Consider the following 18,090-nt stretch of genomic DNA (forward strand, 5'->3'; position numbering starts at 1 on the left):
CAGAAGTTCTCCCACAGGAGTGAAAGTTCTGAGTCCCACATCAGGCTCCCCAGCCAGGGGGTCTGACAATGGGAGGAGGAGCCCCCAGAGAATCTAGATTTGAAGGCCAGTGATGTTTGATCACAGGAATTCCACAGGACTGGCGGGAAACAGAAACTCTACTCTTGGAGGGCACACACGAGGTCTCATGCTCACCAGGACACAGGTGAAAAAGCAGTGATCTCATAAGAGACTGGGCCAGATGTACCTGCTAGTACTGCAGGGTCTCCTGTAGAGGTGGGGGTGGGAGGGGGCAGCTGCGGCTCACTGCGAGGACAAAGACACTGGTAGCAGTAGTTCTGGGATGTACTCATTGGCATGAGCCCTCATGGAGGACGCCATTTTCTCATCAAGACCTGGCCCCACACAACAGCCTGTAGGCTCCAGTGCTGGGACACCTCAGGCCAAACAACATTAAACGCTCCAACATTCGCATTATTGAAGTCCCAGAAGGAGAAGAGAGAGAGAAAGGACCTGAGAAAAATATTTAAAGAGATAATAGCTGGGGCTTCCCTGGTGGTGCAGTGGTTGAGAATCTGCCTGCTAATGCAGGGGACACGGGTTCGAGCCCTGGTCTGGGAGGATCCCACATGCCGCAGAGCAACTAGGCCACAACTACTGAGCCTGCGTGTCTGGAGCCTGTGCTCCGCAACAAGAGAGGCCGCGATAGTGAGAGGCCCGTGCACCGTGATGAAGAGTGGCCCCCGCTTGCCACAACTAGAGAAAGCCCTCGCAAAGAAACAAAGACCCAACAAGCAAAAATAAATAAATTAATTAATAAACTCCTACCCCCAACATCTTCTAAAAAAAAAAAAAAAAAGAGAGAGATAATAGCTGAAAACTTCCCTAACATGGGAAAGGAAACAGTCACCCAAGTCCAGGAAGTGAAGAGAGTCCCAGGCAGGATAAACCCAAGGAGGAACACGCCAAGACACATAGTAATCAAATGGACAAAAAGTAAAGACAAAGAAAGAACATTAAAAGCAACAAGGGAAAAGCAACAAATAACATACAAGGGAATCCCCATAAGGTTATCAGCTAATTTTTCAGCAGAAACTCTGCAGGCCAGAAGTGAGTGGCATGATATATTTAAAGTGCTGAAAGGGAAGAACCTACAACCAAGATTACTCTACCCAGCATGGATCTCATTCAGATTTGGAGAAATCAAAAGCTTTACAAACAAGCAAAAGCTACGAGAATTCAGCACCACCAGACCAGGTTTGCAACAAATGCCAAAGGAACTTCTCTAGGCAGAAAAGAAAAGGCCACAATTAGAAACAAGAAAACTACGAATGGAAAAGCTCACTGGTAAAGGCAAGCATACAGTAAAGGTAGGAAATCATACACACAAATATATCAAAACCAGCAATTGTGAGAAGAGGAGAGCACAAATGCAGGATACTGGAAATGCATTTGAAATTAAAAGAGGAGCAACTTAAAACAATCTTGTTTATATATAGACTGCTGTATCAAAACTTCATGGGAACCACAAACTGAAAATATACAGATCACAAGATCATAGAACAAAAGAAGAGAAGAAAAAATACCTACAAAAAAAAAATCCAAAACAATTAAGAAAATGGCAATAAGGAACATACATATCAATAATTACCTTAAACATAAACAGATTAAATGCTCCAACCAAAAGACAGACTAGTTGAATGGATCCAAAACCAAGACCCGCATATATGCTGTCTGCAAGAGACCCCCTTCAGATCTAGGGACACATACAGACTGAAAGTGAGAGGATGTAAAAAGGTATTCCATGCAAATGCAAATCAAAAGAAAGCTGGAGTAGCAATACTCATATCAGACAAAATACACTTTAAAATAAAGACTGTTACAAGAGACAAAGAAGGACACTACATAATGATCAAGGGATCAATCCAAGAAAAAGATATAAGAATTATAAATATATATGCACCCAACATAGGAGCACCTCATATATAAGGCAAATACTAACAGTCATAAAAGGAGAAATTGACAGTAACAATAATCATGGGGGACTTCAACATACCATTTTCACCAATGGACTGATCATCCAGACAGAAAATCAATAAGGTACACAGGCCTTAAATGACATATTAGACCAGATGGACTTTATTAATATTTATAGAGCATTCCATACAAAAGCAGCAGAATACATGTTCTTCTCAAGTGCACATGGAACAATCTCCAGGACTGATCACATGCTGGGCCACAAACTAAGCCTCGGTAAATTCAAAGAAAATTGACAACATATCAAGCGTATTTTCCAACCACAATGTGAGGAAAAACTATAAAAAACACAAACATATGGAGGCTAAACAATATGCTATTAAACAACCAATGGATCACTGAAGAAATCAAAGAGGAAATTAAAAAACACCTGGAGACACATGAAAGCACAATGATCCAAAACCTACAGGACTCAGCAAAAGCAGTTCTAAGCGGGAAGTTTACAGCAATACAATCTTACCTCAGGAAAGAAGAAACATCTCAAATAAACAACCTAACCTTACACCTAAAGCCACTACAGAGAAAGAAGAACATAAAAACCCAAAGTTAGCAGAAGGAAAGAAATCAAAAATCAGAGCAGAAATAAATGAAACAGAGATGAAGAAAACAATAGAAAAGTTCAATGAAACTAAAAGCTGGTTCTTTGAAAAGACAAACAAAATTGATAAGACTTTAGCCAGATTCATCAAGTAAAAAAAGGGAGAGGGCCCAAATCAATACAATCAGAAATGAAAAAGTTACAATGGACCCCACAGACATACAAAGCATCCTAAGAGACTACTATGAGCAACTCTATGCCAATAAAATGGACAACCTGGAAGAAATGGACAAATTCTTAGAAAGGTACAACCTCCCAAGACTGAACCAGGAATAGAAAATACGAAGAGACCAACCACAAGTAATGAAATTGAAACTGTGATTTAAAAACTCCCAACAACCAAAGTGCAGGACCAGCTGGCTTCACAGATGAATTTTATCAAACATTTAGAGAAGACTTAACACCTATCCTTCTGCAACTATTCCCAAAAAAACTGCAGAAGTAGGAACACTCCCAAACTCATTCTATGAGGCCACCATCACACTGATACCAAAACTAGACAAAAATAGACAAAGATAACACACATACACACAAAATAACAGGCCAATATCACTGATGAACATAGACACAAAAATCCTCAATAAAATACTAGGAAACCAAATCTAATAATACATTACAAGGATTGTGCACAATGATCAAGGGGGATTTATCCCAGGTATGCAAGGATTTTTCAACATCCTCAAATCAATCAGTGTGATACACCACATCAACAATTTGAAGAATTAAAAATCATAAGATCATCTCAATAGATGCAGGAAAAGCTTTTGACAAAATTCAACACCATTTATGATAAAAAAAAAAAACTCTCCAGAAAGTAGGCATAGAGGGAACCTACCTCAACATAATAAAGGCCATATATGACAAACCTGTAGCTAACATCATACTCAATGATGAAAAGCTGAAAGCATTTCCTCTAAGATCAGGAACAAGACAAGGATGCCCACTCTTGCCACTTTTATTCAACATAGACTTGGAAGTCCTAGTCACAGCAATCAGAGAAGAAAAATAAAAACAATCCAAACTGGAAAAGAAGACTGTCACTGTTTGCAGATGACATGATACTATACATAGAAAATCCTAAAGACACTACCAGAAAACTACTAGAGCTCATCAATGAATTCAGTAAAGTTGCAGGGTACAAAATTAATACACAGAAGTCTGTTGCATTTCTATACACTAACAATGAAATATCAGAAAGAGAAATTAAAGCAACAATCCCACTTATCACATCAAGAAAAATAAAATACCTAGGAATAAACCTACCTAAGGAGGCAGAAGACCTGTACTCTGGAAACTATAAGATGCTGATGAAAGAAATTAAATATGACACAAACAGGGCTTCCCTGCTGGTGCAGTGGTTGAGAGTCCGCCTGCCGATGCAGGGGACACGGGTTCATGCCCCGGTCCGGGAAGATCCCACATGCTGCGAGCGGCTAGGCCCGTGAGCCATGGCTGCTGAGCCTGCGCATCTGGAGCCTGTGCTCCACAACGGGAGAGGCCACAACAGTGAGAGGCCCGCGTACCGCAAAAAAAAAAAAAAAAAAAAGATGACACAAACAGTTGGAAAGATGTACCATGTTCTTGGATTAGAAGAAATAATATTGTCAAAATTACTATACTAGGGCTTCCCTGGTGGCACACTGGTTAAGAATCCACCTGCCAGTGCAGGGGACACGGGTTCGAGCCCTGGTCCAGGAAGATCCCACATGCCGGGGAGCAACTAACCACAACAGGTTCGAGTTGTGTGCCACAACTACTGAAGCCCGTGTGCCTAGAGCCTGTGCTCCGCAACAAGAGAAGCCACCGCAATGAGAAGCCCATGCACCGCAATGAAGAGTAGCCCCCGCTCACCGCAACTAGAGAAAGCCCGCAGGCAGCAATGAAGGCCCAATGCAGCCAAAAATAAATAAATAACTATATAATTTTTAAAAATTTACTATACTAACCAAAGCAATCTACAGATTCAGTGCAATCCCTATCAAATTACCAATGGGATTTTTCACAGAATTAGAACCAAAAAAAATCTCAAAATTTGTGTGAAGACACAAAAGACCCTGAATAGGCAAAGCAATCTTGAGAAAGAAAAATGGAGCTGGAGGAATCAGGTTCCCTAATTTCAGACTATATACTACAAGGCTACAGTCATCAAAATAGTATGGTACTGGCACAAAAACAGACATATAGATACATTGAACAGTATAGAAAGCCCAGAAATAAACCCATGCACCTACGGTCAATTAATCTACGACAAAGGAGGCAAGACTATACAATGGAGAAGACAGTCTGTTCAATAAATGGTGCTGGGAAAACTGGACAGCTACATGTAAAAAAAAAAAATGAAATTAGAACATTATTTAATACCATACACAAAAATAAAATTAAAAAGGACTAAAGACCTAAATGTAAGACCAGATACCATAAAACTCTTAGAGGAAAACAGGAAGAACACTCTTTGACATAAATTGCAGCAATATTTTTTTCTATCTGTCTCCCACAGTGATAGAAATAAAAATAAAAATAAACAAATGGAACCTAATTAAATTCAAAAGCTTTTGCGCAGCAAAGGAAACAAACAAAAAGAACCCACAGAATTGGAGAAAACATTTGCAAGCAATGCAATCTGCAAGGGATTAATCTCCAAAATTTATGAACAGTTCATGCAGCTCAATATCAAACAAACAACCCAATCAAAAATGGGCAGAAGACCTAAATAGACATTTCCCCAAAGAAGACATACAGATGGCCAAGAAGCATATGAAAAGATGCTCAACATCACTAACTATTAGAGAAATGCAAATCAAAACTACAATGAGATATCACCTCACACCAGTCAGAATAGCCATTATCAAAAAGTGTACAAACAATAAATGCTGGAGAGGGTGTGGAGAAAAGGGAACCCTCTTACACTGTTGGTGGGAATGTAAAATTGGTACAGCCACTATGGAGAACTTCAAGTATGGAGTTCCTTAGAAAACGAAAAGTAGGGGCTTCCCTTCCCTGGTGGCACAGTGGTTAAGAATCCACCTGTCAATGCAGGGGACACGGGTTCGAGCCCTGGCCCAGGAAGATCCCACATGCTGCAGAGCAACTAAGCACGTGCACAACTACTGAGCCTGCACTCTAGAGCCCGTGAGCCACAAATACTGAGCCCACATGCCACAACTACTGAAGCCCTCGTGCCCAGAGCCTGTGCTCTGCAACAAGAGAAGCCACAACAATGAGAAGCCTACACACTGCAACAAAGAATAGCCCCCGCTCACTGCAACTAGAGAAAGCCCACACACAGCAACGAAGACCCAACACAGCCATAAATAAATAAATAAATAAACAAATAAATAAATAAACAAATAAATAAATAAGGGGGGAAAAAACTAAAAATAGAGCTACCATATGATCCTGAAATCCCACTCCTGGGCATATAACTGGAGAAAAACATGGTTCAAAAGAATACATGCACCCCAATGTTCATTGCAGCTCTGTTTACAATAGCCAAGACATGGAAGGAACCTAAATGTCCATCGACAGATGAATGGATTAAGAAGATGAGGTACATATATGCAATGGAATATTATTCAGCCATTAAAAAGAAAGAAATAATGGTATTTGCACTAACATGGAGGGACCTGGAGATTATCATACCTAGTAAAGTAAGTCAGACAGAGAAAGACAAATATCATATGATATTGCTAACATACGCGATCTAAAAAAAATGATACAAATGAACTTATTTACAAAATAGATACAGACTCAGAGACTTAGAGAATGAACTTATGGTTACCAGGGAGGAACAGTAGCGGGGGAGGGATAGAGTAGAAGTTTGGGATTGACAGGTACACACTGATATATTTAAAGTAGATAACCAACAAGGACCTACTGTATAGCACAGGAAACTCTGCTCAATATTCTATAATAACCTAAATGGGAAAAGAATTTGAAAATGAATAGATACATGTATAACTAAATTACTTTGCTGTACACCTGAAACTAGCACATTTTAAATCAACTTTACTCCAATATAAAATAATTTTTTTAAAGATAAGGTAACTTAGTAAAAAAAAATGGTAAAAATAACTAAAACTACAGTAATTTATTAGGTACACAATATTAAAAATATGTAAATTGTAACATCAATAACCTAAAATGTGAAGGGAGGAGAAGTTAAAGTATAAAGCTTAAGACTTTATTGAAGTTAAGGTGGTATTAGTTTAAAATAGTGTGTTTTAAGATTTTTTAGAATGTAAGCCTCATGGTAACAAGTGATAAACCTGAATTACAAAGAATATGATAAAGTCAAAGCATATTAATACCTCAGAATATCACAACACAATAAAAGAAAGCAGGATAAGAAGGAAAAATGGATCTAGAAAACAACCAGAAAATAATTAACAAAATGGCATAAGTCTTTATCAATAATTACTTTAAATGTAAACAGATTCAGTTCTCCAAACGAGAAACAGAATAGCTAAATGGATTTTTTTTAAAAAAGATTCAATGATATGCTGCCTACAGGAATGACTTTAGCCTTCAAGACACACATAGGCAGAGTAAATAGATGGAAAAATATTTTAAGCAAATAACTAAAAAAAGTCAGAGGTAGTTAAATCAGACAAAATAGGCTTTAATTTTTAAAATGGTAAAAGGAGACAAAGAAGGTGATTTTATAATGATAAAGGGATCAATATATCATGAAGTTATAAAGATTATAATTATTGATGTGCCCAACATTGGAAAACTGAAATATCAATACATAAAGCAAAAACTAATAGAGCTAAATAAAAGAAGTAAACAGCAATACAGTAATAGTTGGGGACTTTAACACCCCACTTTCAACAATGGATAGATCATCCAGACAGAGAAATCAATAAGGTAAGAGCAAATTTGAACAACACTATAGACCAAATATAACTAACAGACATTCACAGAATATCCTAACCAACATCAGCAGAAAACACATTCTTCTCAAGTGCACACAAAACATTTTCTAGGACAGACCATATGTTAGGTCACAAAATAAGTCTTAGAAAATTCAAGAAGACTGAAATCATACCAAGTATTTTCTCTGACCACATCAGTATGAAACTAGAAATCAGTAACAAGAGGAAACTGGAAATTCATGAATACATGGAAATTAAACAACATTCTCCTGAATAACATATGGATCAAAGAAGAAATTAAAGGGGCAATAAAGTATCTTGAGACAAAAAGTGGAGAAACAACATATGAAAACTTATGGGATACAGCAAAAGTAATTATAAGAGGGAAATGCACAACAATAAAAACCAACATTAAAAAGCAAGAAATTTCCCAAATAAACAACCTAACTATGCCTTAAGGAGCTAGAAAAAGAAACTGAGCCCAAAGTTATTAGCAAGAGGAGGGAAATAATAATTAGAGAAGAAATAAATGAAATTGAGAACAGAAAAACAATAGAAAACATTAACCAAACTAAGAGTTGGTTCTTTGAAAAGATAAACAAAATTGACAATCCTTTAGCTAGACTAACCAAGGAAAAAAGAATTCAAATCAACAAAATTATACATGACAAAGAAGACATTACAGCTGATACAACAGAAATACAAAGTTCATAAGAAGCTATCATGAACAGCTCTACACCAGTAAACTGGACAACCTAGAAGAAGTGGAAAAATTCTTAGAAACATACAAACTATCAAGAGTGAATCATGAAGGAATAGAAAGTCTAAATAGACCAATTACTAGTAAGGTGATTAAATCAGTAATCAAAAGTCTCCCAGTGAAGAAAAGCCCAGGACCGGATAGCTTCACTAGTGAATTTTGCCAAACATTTAAAGAAGAATTAACACTAATCCTCAAACTCTGCCAAAAAAATAGAAATGGAGGAAACACTTCCAAACTCATTTTATGAGGTCAGCATTACCCTGACACCAGTGCCAGAAAAGGACACTATCAGAAAAATACAGATCCATAACCCTGATTAATATAGAAGCAAAAACTCTCAAAATACTAGCAAACTGAATTCAACAGCATATTAAAAGAATAATTCAGCATGACCAAGTGGAATTATACTTAGGATGCAAGGATGGCTCAACATACACAAATCAATGTGATACATCAGATTAATAGAATGAAAAAAACCATCTCAATATATGGAGGAAAAGCATTTGACAAAATACAACTTCTGTTCATGATTAAAAAAAACTCTGGTAGAGAAAGAAGGTACCTCCCACAGCTTACATCATACTCGGTGGTGAAAAGCCAAAAGATTCTAATGGCATTTTTACATAAGTAGGGAAAAAAAAGAACAATCCTAAAGTTTGTAGAGAACCACAAAAGACCCCTAAATAACCTAGCCATCCTTAGAGAATAGAACAAAGCAGGAGGCCTCACACTTTCTGATTTCAAGCTATATTATGGTAATTCAAACAGTATAGTACTGGCCTAAAAACAAACAAAACATTAAATGGAACAAAATTGAGAGCCAAGAAATAAACCCAAGCTTATACAGTCAACTAACATTTGACAAAAGAGCCAGGAATATTCAATGGAGAAAAGACAGTCTCTTTAATAACTGGTGCTGAAAAAACTGGATATTCACATGTAAAAAAATGAAAGAAAGCCCCTATCTTATACTACTTATAAAAAGGAGTTTGAAGTGGATTAGAGACTTAAATGTAAGATCTGAAACCATGAAATTCCTAGATGAAAAAACAGGAAAAAAAGCTCCTTGATATAGGTCTTGGCAATGATTTTTGGATATAACACCTTAAGCACTAGCAACAAAATGAAGAAAACAAACAAGTGGGATTATATCAAACTAAGAAGCTTCTGCACAGTAAAAGAAACTATCAACACCTGAAAAGACAACCTACAAAATGGGGGAAAAATTGCAAACCATTTATCTGATAAGGGGTTAATATCCAAAATATCTAAAGAACTCATACAACTCAATAGCAAATAAATTCATACTCTAATTTAAAAATGGGCAAAAGACCTTAATAGACATTTCTCCAAAGAAGATATATGAAAGGCCAACAGATACATGAAAAGATGCTCAACATCACTAGTCATTAGAAAAATGCAAATCAAAATCATGAGGTATCACCTCATGCCTATTAGGATGGCCATCGTCAAAAAGACACATAACAGTCAGCACTGCTGCTCTACATGGATGGAGCTTGTGTACTGTTGGTGGGAGTGTAAACTGGTACAGACACTATGGAGAACAGTATGGAGGGTGCTCAGAAAATTAAAAATACAACTACCATATGATCCAGCAATTCCACTGCTGGGTATTTATCCAAAGAAAAACACTAACTTGAAAAGATATAAGCACCCCCATGTTCTCTGCAGCATTATTTACAATAGCCAAGCTATGCAAACAACCTCAATGTCCACTGATGGAAGAATGGGTGAGAAACATGTGACAGGTAGAATGGAACATTATTTAGCCACAAAAAAGAGTGAAAAAATGCCATCTGAAACATGGATGGACCTTGAGGGCATTATGTTAAGTGAAGTAAGAGGAAATGGTAAATATCATATGATCTCTCTTATGTGTAGAATCTTAAAATAAAAAAAGAAAAACACTGAGCTCATGGATATAGAGAACAGATTGGTGTTTTCCTGAGGTGGGGGCTGGGGGTTGGGCAAAAATGGGTGAAGAGGGTCAAAAGGTACAATTTCCAGTGATAAAATGGAAAAATTATGGGGACGCAATATACAGCTTGGTGACTCTTGTTAATACTACTGTACTGTATACTTGAAAGTAGCTAGGGGAGTGGATCCTGAAAGTTCTCATCATGAGAAAAAAAATTTTCGCCACTAGGTATGGTGATGGGTGTTAAATGGACTACTGTGGTGATCGTTTTGCAATATATACAAGTATTGAATCGTTATGTTGTACACCTGAAACTAATGCTATGTCAATCATACCTCAATTTTTATTTTTTTTATTTATTATTTTTTTGTGTGTGGTACGCAGGCCTCTCACTGTTGTGGCCTCTCCCATTGCGGAGCACAGGCTCCGGACGCGCAGGCACAGTGGCCATGGCTCACGGGCCCAGCCGATCCGTGGCATGTGGGATCCTCCCCAACCAGGGCACAAACCCGTGTCCCCTGCATCGGCAGGCGGACTCTCAACCACTGCGCCACCAGGGAAGCCCTACCTCAATTTTTTAAAAAAGAAAATGTTCCAGCCCCCAGAGCTGGCCCTTGGCAAGAGCCTCGGGAACGTGACCCACTCAACCATATGCCAGGAAGTCTCATCAGGAATGCCAATGGCAGTAAGGGAACAAAAAAGTAATTTAAGATGAATATGACTAAATGGGAAAAGAAATTTTAAACTGCTGAGTTATTAGAACACCAAGTTTTTATTACAGTTCCACTGAAATATCTCTGGGGTGACAGAATTGGTAGGCAAGTTAGAAAAGGTAGAAATATACATTTTTATTATTCTAACTGAATCACATAAGCCAATCCTTTCCTTGAAGGCTCTGCTTAAAATGCCAATGTAAATATGTTGGGGGTGGGGTCACATATAAACACCTTGATAGCAAATATCTTATCCAACTAATTCATTAGTAATTTAGCAAGTACCTGAAGGAATGGGATAGACTAGGGCAGGGGTCAGCCAACATTTTCCGTAAAGGGCCAGATAGTAAAGATGTTAGGTTTCATGGGGCTGGATGGTCTCTGTCCTAGCCACTCAACGGTGCCTTTGTGGTGCTAAAACAGCCATAGAGAATGCACAAATGAATGAGCCTTGGCTGTGCTTCAATAAAATTTTACTTACAAAAGCCATAGTTTGCCAAATAGAGGAAAAGCAAGTTGTCTGGCTTTTTCATTTTTCCATGGAACTAAGAAGAGGTCAGGGGACTTCCCTGGTGGCACAGTGGTTGGGAATCCGCCTGCCAGTGCAGGGGACACGGGTTAGGTCCCTGGGCCAGGAAGATCCCACATGCCGCAGAGCAACTAAGCCCATGCACCACAACTAGTGAGCCTGCGCTCTAGAGCCCTCGAGCCACAACTGCTAGAACCCATGCACCATTAACTACTGAGCCCACGCACCACAACTACTGAGCCCACACACCACAACTACTGAGCCCACACACAACTACTGAAGCCTACATGCTCTAGGGCCTGCATGCCCCAACTACTGAGCCTGCATGCTGCAACTACTGAAGCCCGCGTGCCTAAAGGCCGTGCTCCGCAAGAAGAGAAGCTACCACAATGAGAAGCCCACGCACTGCAACAAAGAGTAGCCCCTGTTCACCACAACTAGAGAAAAGCCCGCATGCAGCAACGAATTTCCAATGCAGCCAAAAGAAAAAAAAAAGAGAGAGGGAAAGAAGAGGTCAGGAAACGTATGTTGTGAAATAGAGCCTGCAAGGCCAATTTCCCACACAATGGAGTGGTGCGGGCTTGTGCTAACCAAAGAGCAACTCCCTAGCTGGATGAGGCGACACAAGGTGGAGGTCAGGTGGCAGGGATTGGGGTTAAAGACGAGATGAATTGGGTTCCTATCAAAGGAGCCCAAAATGTTTTATATGGCTCTTCAGAGTTCATGGGAAGTCCAAGTACATGGGGAGAATAAACAGATTTATCATTATTCATTGTCTTAATGCTGAAATGAGAAGTTAAAGTGTAGCCTTTGATTAAACCAAGATTGTTCTAAAAACCTAGTTCTATTCACTGTAATACCTGAGTGAAACATTCCTCCAAAAATGTGCAGCACCACGTCCATGACCCAGTATAACATCCTACCTCTTTAGCATTAAATCAGACTGGCCACTCTTATTGACAACGCGCTTCAGGACAGAAATCAAACAAGTTCTAATTCAATCCTTTCAGTTTCTAGCTTGTTTGGTTTTTTCCCCAAAAGACACTGGTTGCCTCATTCTGTAGCTACAAAACTTACACAGCTAAAAAGGGCACATTCCCTAGAAAAGCTCCCCCCATCAAACTTTGAAGTTCTTAGGAATCACCTGAAGGCCTTGTTAAAATGTAGTTTGAATCACCTGAAGGTCTTGTTAAAATGTAGTTTCTGATCCAGCAGATCTGGGATGGGGATTGAGAATTTGCATTTTTAACAAGCTCCCAGGTCATGCTGATGCTGCTGGTCCACAGAGCACACCTGGAGAACCGCTTCTCTAAAGGATGGTTATCCCTCTCTGAGGAGCTCTGTGAGAGCTGGGGAAGCTCCCTGCAGCAGGATGTGGGGCCTGAGGGCTCCTAGACCCCTCTCACCCCTTGAGCCAGCCTTTAGGGCCAACAACTGCTTGATCGCCTCCTTCGCAGGCATATCCTGGACGGGTTCAGCAAAGACAATTAGTTCTTTGGCTGAACCTGGACAGCATGTCAATTAGGCTTATTAGTGAAGACAACCAAACCTCATTAGTTGGAAAACGACTGGGTTAGCTCTGGGGAGTCAGTGTTAATTAGGTTATGCCCCAGAGCCAGAAATGAAGGGTGGGAGTTCTGAAGTGCTGGTTCCTGAAGCCCACGGGAAATGGATTAGGCACTGAATCTGGCCTTTGCTTTTAATAAAATGACTGGGCCCTTCCTGTTCAGAGGTCTCCCTCCCGCCTAAGCCCTGCCGCAAGGACTCACCTGCAGCATCCCCAGCTGCAGCCGGTAGAGGAGGTTTCGGGCTGTGGGCGTGGACACGATGAGCAGTCTTCTTTTCTCATAAAACTGATCCAGAAGCGCAGCTGCTGTTCGGACGCCGACATTGACATTCATGGCTGTAATCAGAAATGGCCAGACAGGTCAGAAACTCTCTACTGGTTCTGTGTCTCAACACAGCCTGTGATGAGACACAGAACCACATGTGTAAGAAGTAACCCCTGGGGCTTCCCTGGTGGCGCAGTGGTTGAGAGTCCGCCTGCCGATGCAGAGAACGCAGGTTCGTGCCCCGGTCCGGAAAGATCCCACATGCCGCGGAGCGGCTGGGCCCGTGAGCCATGGCCGCTGAGCCTGCGCGTCCCGAGCCTGTGCTCCGCAACGGGAGAGGCCACAACAGTGAGAGGCCCACATACCACAAAAAAAAAAAAAAAAAAAAAGAAGAAGTAACCCCTGAGATAAAGATTCAACTAGAAATATTAGTTTATTCGGGAGGTGGTCCCAAGGAGCCCTGGGCTGGGGAGCGGGGAAGTGTGTCAGTTTCCTCTTGCTACTATCACTCGTCACCACAATCCCCGTGGCTTAACAAACACACATTCTCTTACAATCCTGGCGGTCCGAAGTTTGGGACGGGTTTCACTGGGAGTAAAGTCAAGGTTGTTGGCTCGTAGCCTTTCCCCTACCTTCAAAGCCAGCAGCATCGCATCTTCCAGCCTCTCTCCTCTCTAACCTCCGCTTCCCTCATCTTCTTCTCTGACTCTGAGAGCACGTCTGCCTCCCTCTTATAAGGACGCTTGTGATTCCATTGAGCCCACCTGGATAATCCACGCCCTTCTCCCCATCTCAAAATCCTTAACTTAATTACATCTTCAAAGTCCCTTCTGCTACGTAAGGTAATATATTCACAGGTTCTGGGGATGAGGATGTGGGTATTTTTGCTAGGCCTGGGGGATGGGCATTCCTCTCCTGCCTCAGGAAATGAGACAGGGAAGGAAAGAGGGATGTTCTTTGTACTTTGATGTATGAAATTGAAGAGCCTCAGGCATTTAGCTGATGATGTATGTGTCTGTGTGTCTCTGTCTCTCAGCTAACTCTGAATGGCTGGGATTAAAGGGAAAGCCTAAAGATGAGAAAGTACCAGGAAACGAGAAAACAGTGAAGTATAGAAATAAAAGACATGTCTGGAATTTTCTGGCTAGTCCAAATTTCACACTAGGATCACTACCCAGCCCAAGTTTTGTTCCTCAGTAATAACAGCTGACAGGTATTGAGAGTTTACCCTGTGCCAGGCCCCGCTCAATTCCACTGTTGAATAGACGACCTCATTTAATACTTAAAACCACTCCAGGAGTGGGCAAAGTATTATACTCCTCATTTGACATTAGGAGGAAAGATTCCAAACGCCCAAGGTCTGCGGGACTTTCCAGCCAGTGCTGCAAAGCAGGCTTTCTATCATCTGTGTGCAGTAGTGTACCGGCTTTGTAAAAAAGATCCTTACATTTGTAGAAGGGAGGAACAAGGGTACAGACTGTGCTGATTCATAATGGGCTCTGGGCTCCCACCTCCAGCTTCCTCCTTACAGGACGTGAGAGAGAAATCAGAAGACAGGCAGAGGCACAGGAGGAGGGCAGGTGAGGTGGGCTGCCCAGGGATTCGAGGACTGTTTTCACCCATCCTATGAAGACGGCTGGCACCGAACCTTTCACGATATACAGAACGAAGCCCTCCCTCCTCCCTGTACTGGAAATCTGGGCCCAAGGGTCTTCAGGGTCTGCTGCTGGCTGGAGAAAGGGCTGCCCTCGTACCTGCACAGGTGGGCTCTGTGCCAGACCAGGCCAGGTTGGACTGACACACTCGGGCAGGGCTCCCCTGGAGCTCGTAGCCTCCGATGCAGGAGAATTCACAGGTGGCCCCGTAATTATCGCCGTCGCTAGAGCACTTCATGTAGCCGTTCTCCGGGGCGTTGAGTTTGCCGCAGCGTCTGACTGTGTGGGACACAAGCCCAAAGGGGGCTCAGTGCTGAGCTCCCTTCCACAAAGTAACCAGGGAAGGGGAGGGTTCAGAAGCACCAGAAAACGAGAGAGGGGGCAGGCATAGCTCTCTGGCCAGTGGGTGGGCCTTGGGATGGTCACTGTTCATACTAACAAGACCACTGAGATGAACTGATTTAGCCCCCTGTGTTCTAGATGAGGAGGTTGAACTCAGAAGAATAAGGAGGAAGGATGGTTAGTTAAGTAACTGCCCACTGAGGCATAAGATAAACCTTTTTTTCAGGTAGACCAAGAGTTCTAGAACACCAAGAACATGGTCTCCTGGTGACCCCAGCTAGGGCGGGGGGTTCTCCTAACCTCCTTCATATCAATAGAAGGACTTACAGGCTTCAGCTGGTCACCGAAGCCCAGGGGTGGAAAAGTTATTGAATAATACTCTTCTAGGACAGCCAGCTGTGGGCTCACGTGAGACAAACTTACTGCTCTCTCGGACTCCTTCAATAATCTGCCAGCCCTGGACCTCATCCGGATTGGAATTGTGAAATTCAGGCATTAAGATGGCACCCTTCCCCTAGCCTCATGATCAGAGGCTAATCCAGAGCTGGCAAGTCTCCCTCTGGCAGAGGGTTCTTGCTTAAGGCTCTGTTTCCCTTTGTTCTTATAAAGAGAGAAGAAAGCCAAGAACCAGTCATCTTACCTCTTACTTTAACTCGAAATTTGCAAATGCCCTTGTTCTCAGCTCTGTCATACACTGTGTATTGGATCTTGTGGTCTCCTTCTGGAAAATGTGAGCCTGGGGGTAGGCCTTTTAGAATAACACTTAAAGGGGGAAAAAAAATCAGAAACACCAAAGATGATCATTGTAGGCCTAACAACAACTGGGCCATGATGGGCGTAATGATCAAAGAGGACCATAGTGGGCATTTGTTGAGTACCCATTCTGCCCAAGATACAGAGAGTCCAAGGGACAGCCATTAGACCAGTTTTACTACTTTAATTCTCGAAGAATAGAATTTCCTGAGCTTTACTCTGTTTTGGAAGAGGGGTTTGAGACCAGAAAAATGGAAGTCCCCAATTCCTGGGAAGTTCAGATTTATTTTTCTCGCTGGAATGTAGAACAGAGGACGGGGGATGCTCAGAACCCGGGGCCTAACTCTTCCTTCCTTTGTTCCAAGGGGGACCTGCATTGCCTCCCTGTTGGGAGAATGAGGGAATTTTCTGTGAGGAAAATCATTTGAGAGGGTAGTCCAAGCACTCATTGGCAATTTGGGCCTGCAGGGGGCGCAAGAACCTTCTCTGCTTTTTCTATCTGGGTGGAGACCTTTCCTGAGCAAAAGGCAAGTTCACTGTGATTCCTTGGTGATCCTAATAATAATAATAACTTAAGTTATTATTATTAATAATAAGTTATTATTATTATTATTATTGTTCTTTGCATGTACATAAACCTTACACATGTCAGGTATGGTTCTAGGCATTTTACATATATTAGTTTATTTAATCCTCACAACAACCCCATGAGGTAGGCATTATTATCCCCATTTCACAGATGAGGAAATTGAGGCACCAAAAGATCAAGGAACTTGCCCAAGGTCACACAGCATGGGTGACTCCTGCATCTTTCTTCTTGGTTGTCTGATAAGAACATCAGTAGGTACAATATGATCAAATGCCAGGTTTTGTTTGTTTTTCAATAGATAATTTCCCTTCTCTCTATACTTCTTAGAAATAATGAGAATATTGGCTAATAACAGGCATGTGAAATTATCACTGTCACCATTAAGGAGAACCTTCCACATAGGTGGACAAGGTAGCTGTTTACTTGTAAAAGGGTGAAGTGAGGGGTGTTAGGAAACTGCCAGAAATCCCACCATTAGAGACGTGTCACTTTGAACCTTAGATGCTTTAAGGTCCTCAAGAAGCACAATTTAAAAGCAGATAAACCTGAAAGGAATCAGACGTCCAATGTGAGTGGCTGCTCACCTCTTGGAGACACTCTTTCATCTGTGACATGCAAATAACAGTCATAAGGAGTAACTTAAGGGAGCTCACAGCAAGCACTTGTCTCAGCGCCTGACACTAGAACCTTCCCTCCTAGAAGGGGACGATATAACAGGAGCTTCCAAAACACATGGGGAAGAGAAATGTCAAGAGAAGCAAGGAGGCCAAGCAAGAGCTGAAAAGGGGACAAGACGGCCTTCTCTGAACCCCTCGTTCTGCCCAAGGAAGCGTCCTGCTCCACGCCTCCGCCGGCTCTGAGCTGTAGAGCTCAGGAAGCCGACAGCTGCCCTGAACAGAGGCGTCGGGGCTACTAAGACTCGCCTTCAAAATATCACATTTCTGGGCTTCCCTGGTGGCGCAGTGGTTGAGAGTCAGCCTGCCAATGCAGGGGACGCGGGTTCGTGCCCCGGTCCGGGAAGATCCCACGTGCCGCGGATCGGCTGGGCCCGCGAGCCATGGCCGCTGAGCCTGCACGTCCGGAGCCTGTGCTCCACAACGGGAGAGGCCACAACAGTGAGAGGCCCGTGTACCGCAAAAAAAAAAAAAAAAAAAAAAGTCACATTTCTAACCATAACACACAGGTTACCCACAGACATGCCAAGGTGAATAGCCTTGCTTGATAAGAGTCGCCTGATGACCTGATATTGTGTGTTTATTATACCAGATTTCAATAGCAATCACAGTTGTGAAAAAAAATCTAAGAACCTATTATGGGCTAGGGGTTAGCCAGGCATTGTGCTGGGTTCCGAAAGATTCAACGATAGTTAAAACCCAATCCCTGATTCTATCAACTGTGATTTATTTTTTCATCCCAATTGCCTAAAGTCTCTCCTTAGGGGTTTGTGACATGTATACAACAGCAAA

The 18,090-nt window shown here is 41.7% G+C and overlaps 1 protein-coding gene across 3 annotated transcripts in view; it reads right to left on the reverse strand.

Moving 5' to 3' along the window:
* The window catches only part of SRPX (sushi repeat containing protein X-linked), a gene marked incomplete at both ends in the record, with an annotated part of 109,486 nt that overhangs the window by 18,379 nt on the left and 73,017 nt on the right, over nt 1–18,090 (reverse strand). For all 3 annotated transcript variants that reach the window (XM_079727440.1, XM_079727441.1, XM_079727439.1), the window contains 3 exons: nt 13,223–13,356; nt 15,040–15,219; nt 15,923–16,044. In XM_079727440.1, the coding sequence (XP_079583566.1) occupies nt 13,223–13,356; nt 15,040–15,219; nt 15,923–16,044 (436 nt within the window). The remainder of the gene's footprint in view (nt 1–13,222; nt 13,357–15,039; nt 15,220–15,922; nt 16,045–18,090) is intronic.

The sequence above is a fragment of the Hyperoodon ampullatus genome (genome assembly GCF_949752795.1).
Source record: "Hyperoodon ampullatus genome assembly, chromosome: X".
NCBI classification, from domain to species: Eukaryota; Metazoa; Chordata; class Mammalia; order Artiodactyla; family Ziphiidae; genus Hyperoodon; species Hyperoodon ampullatus.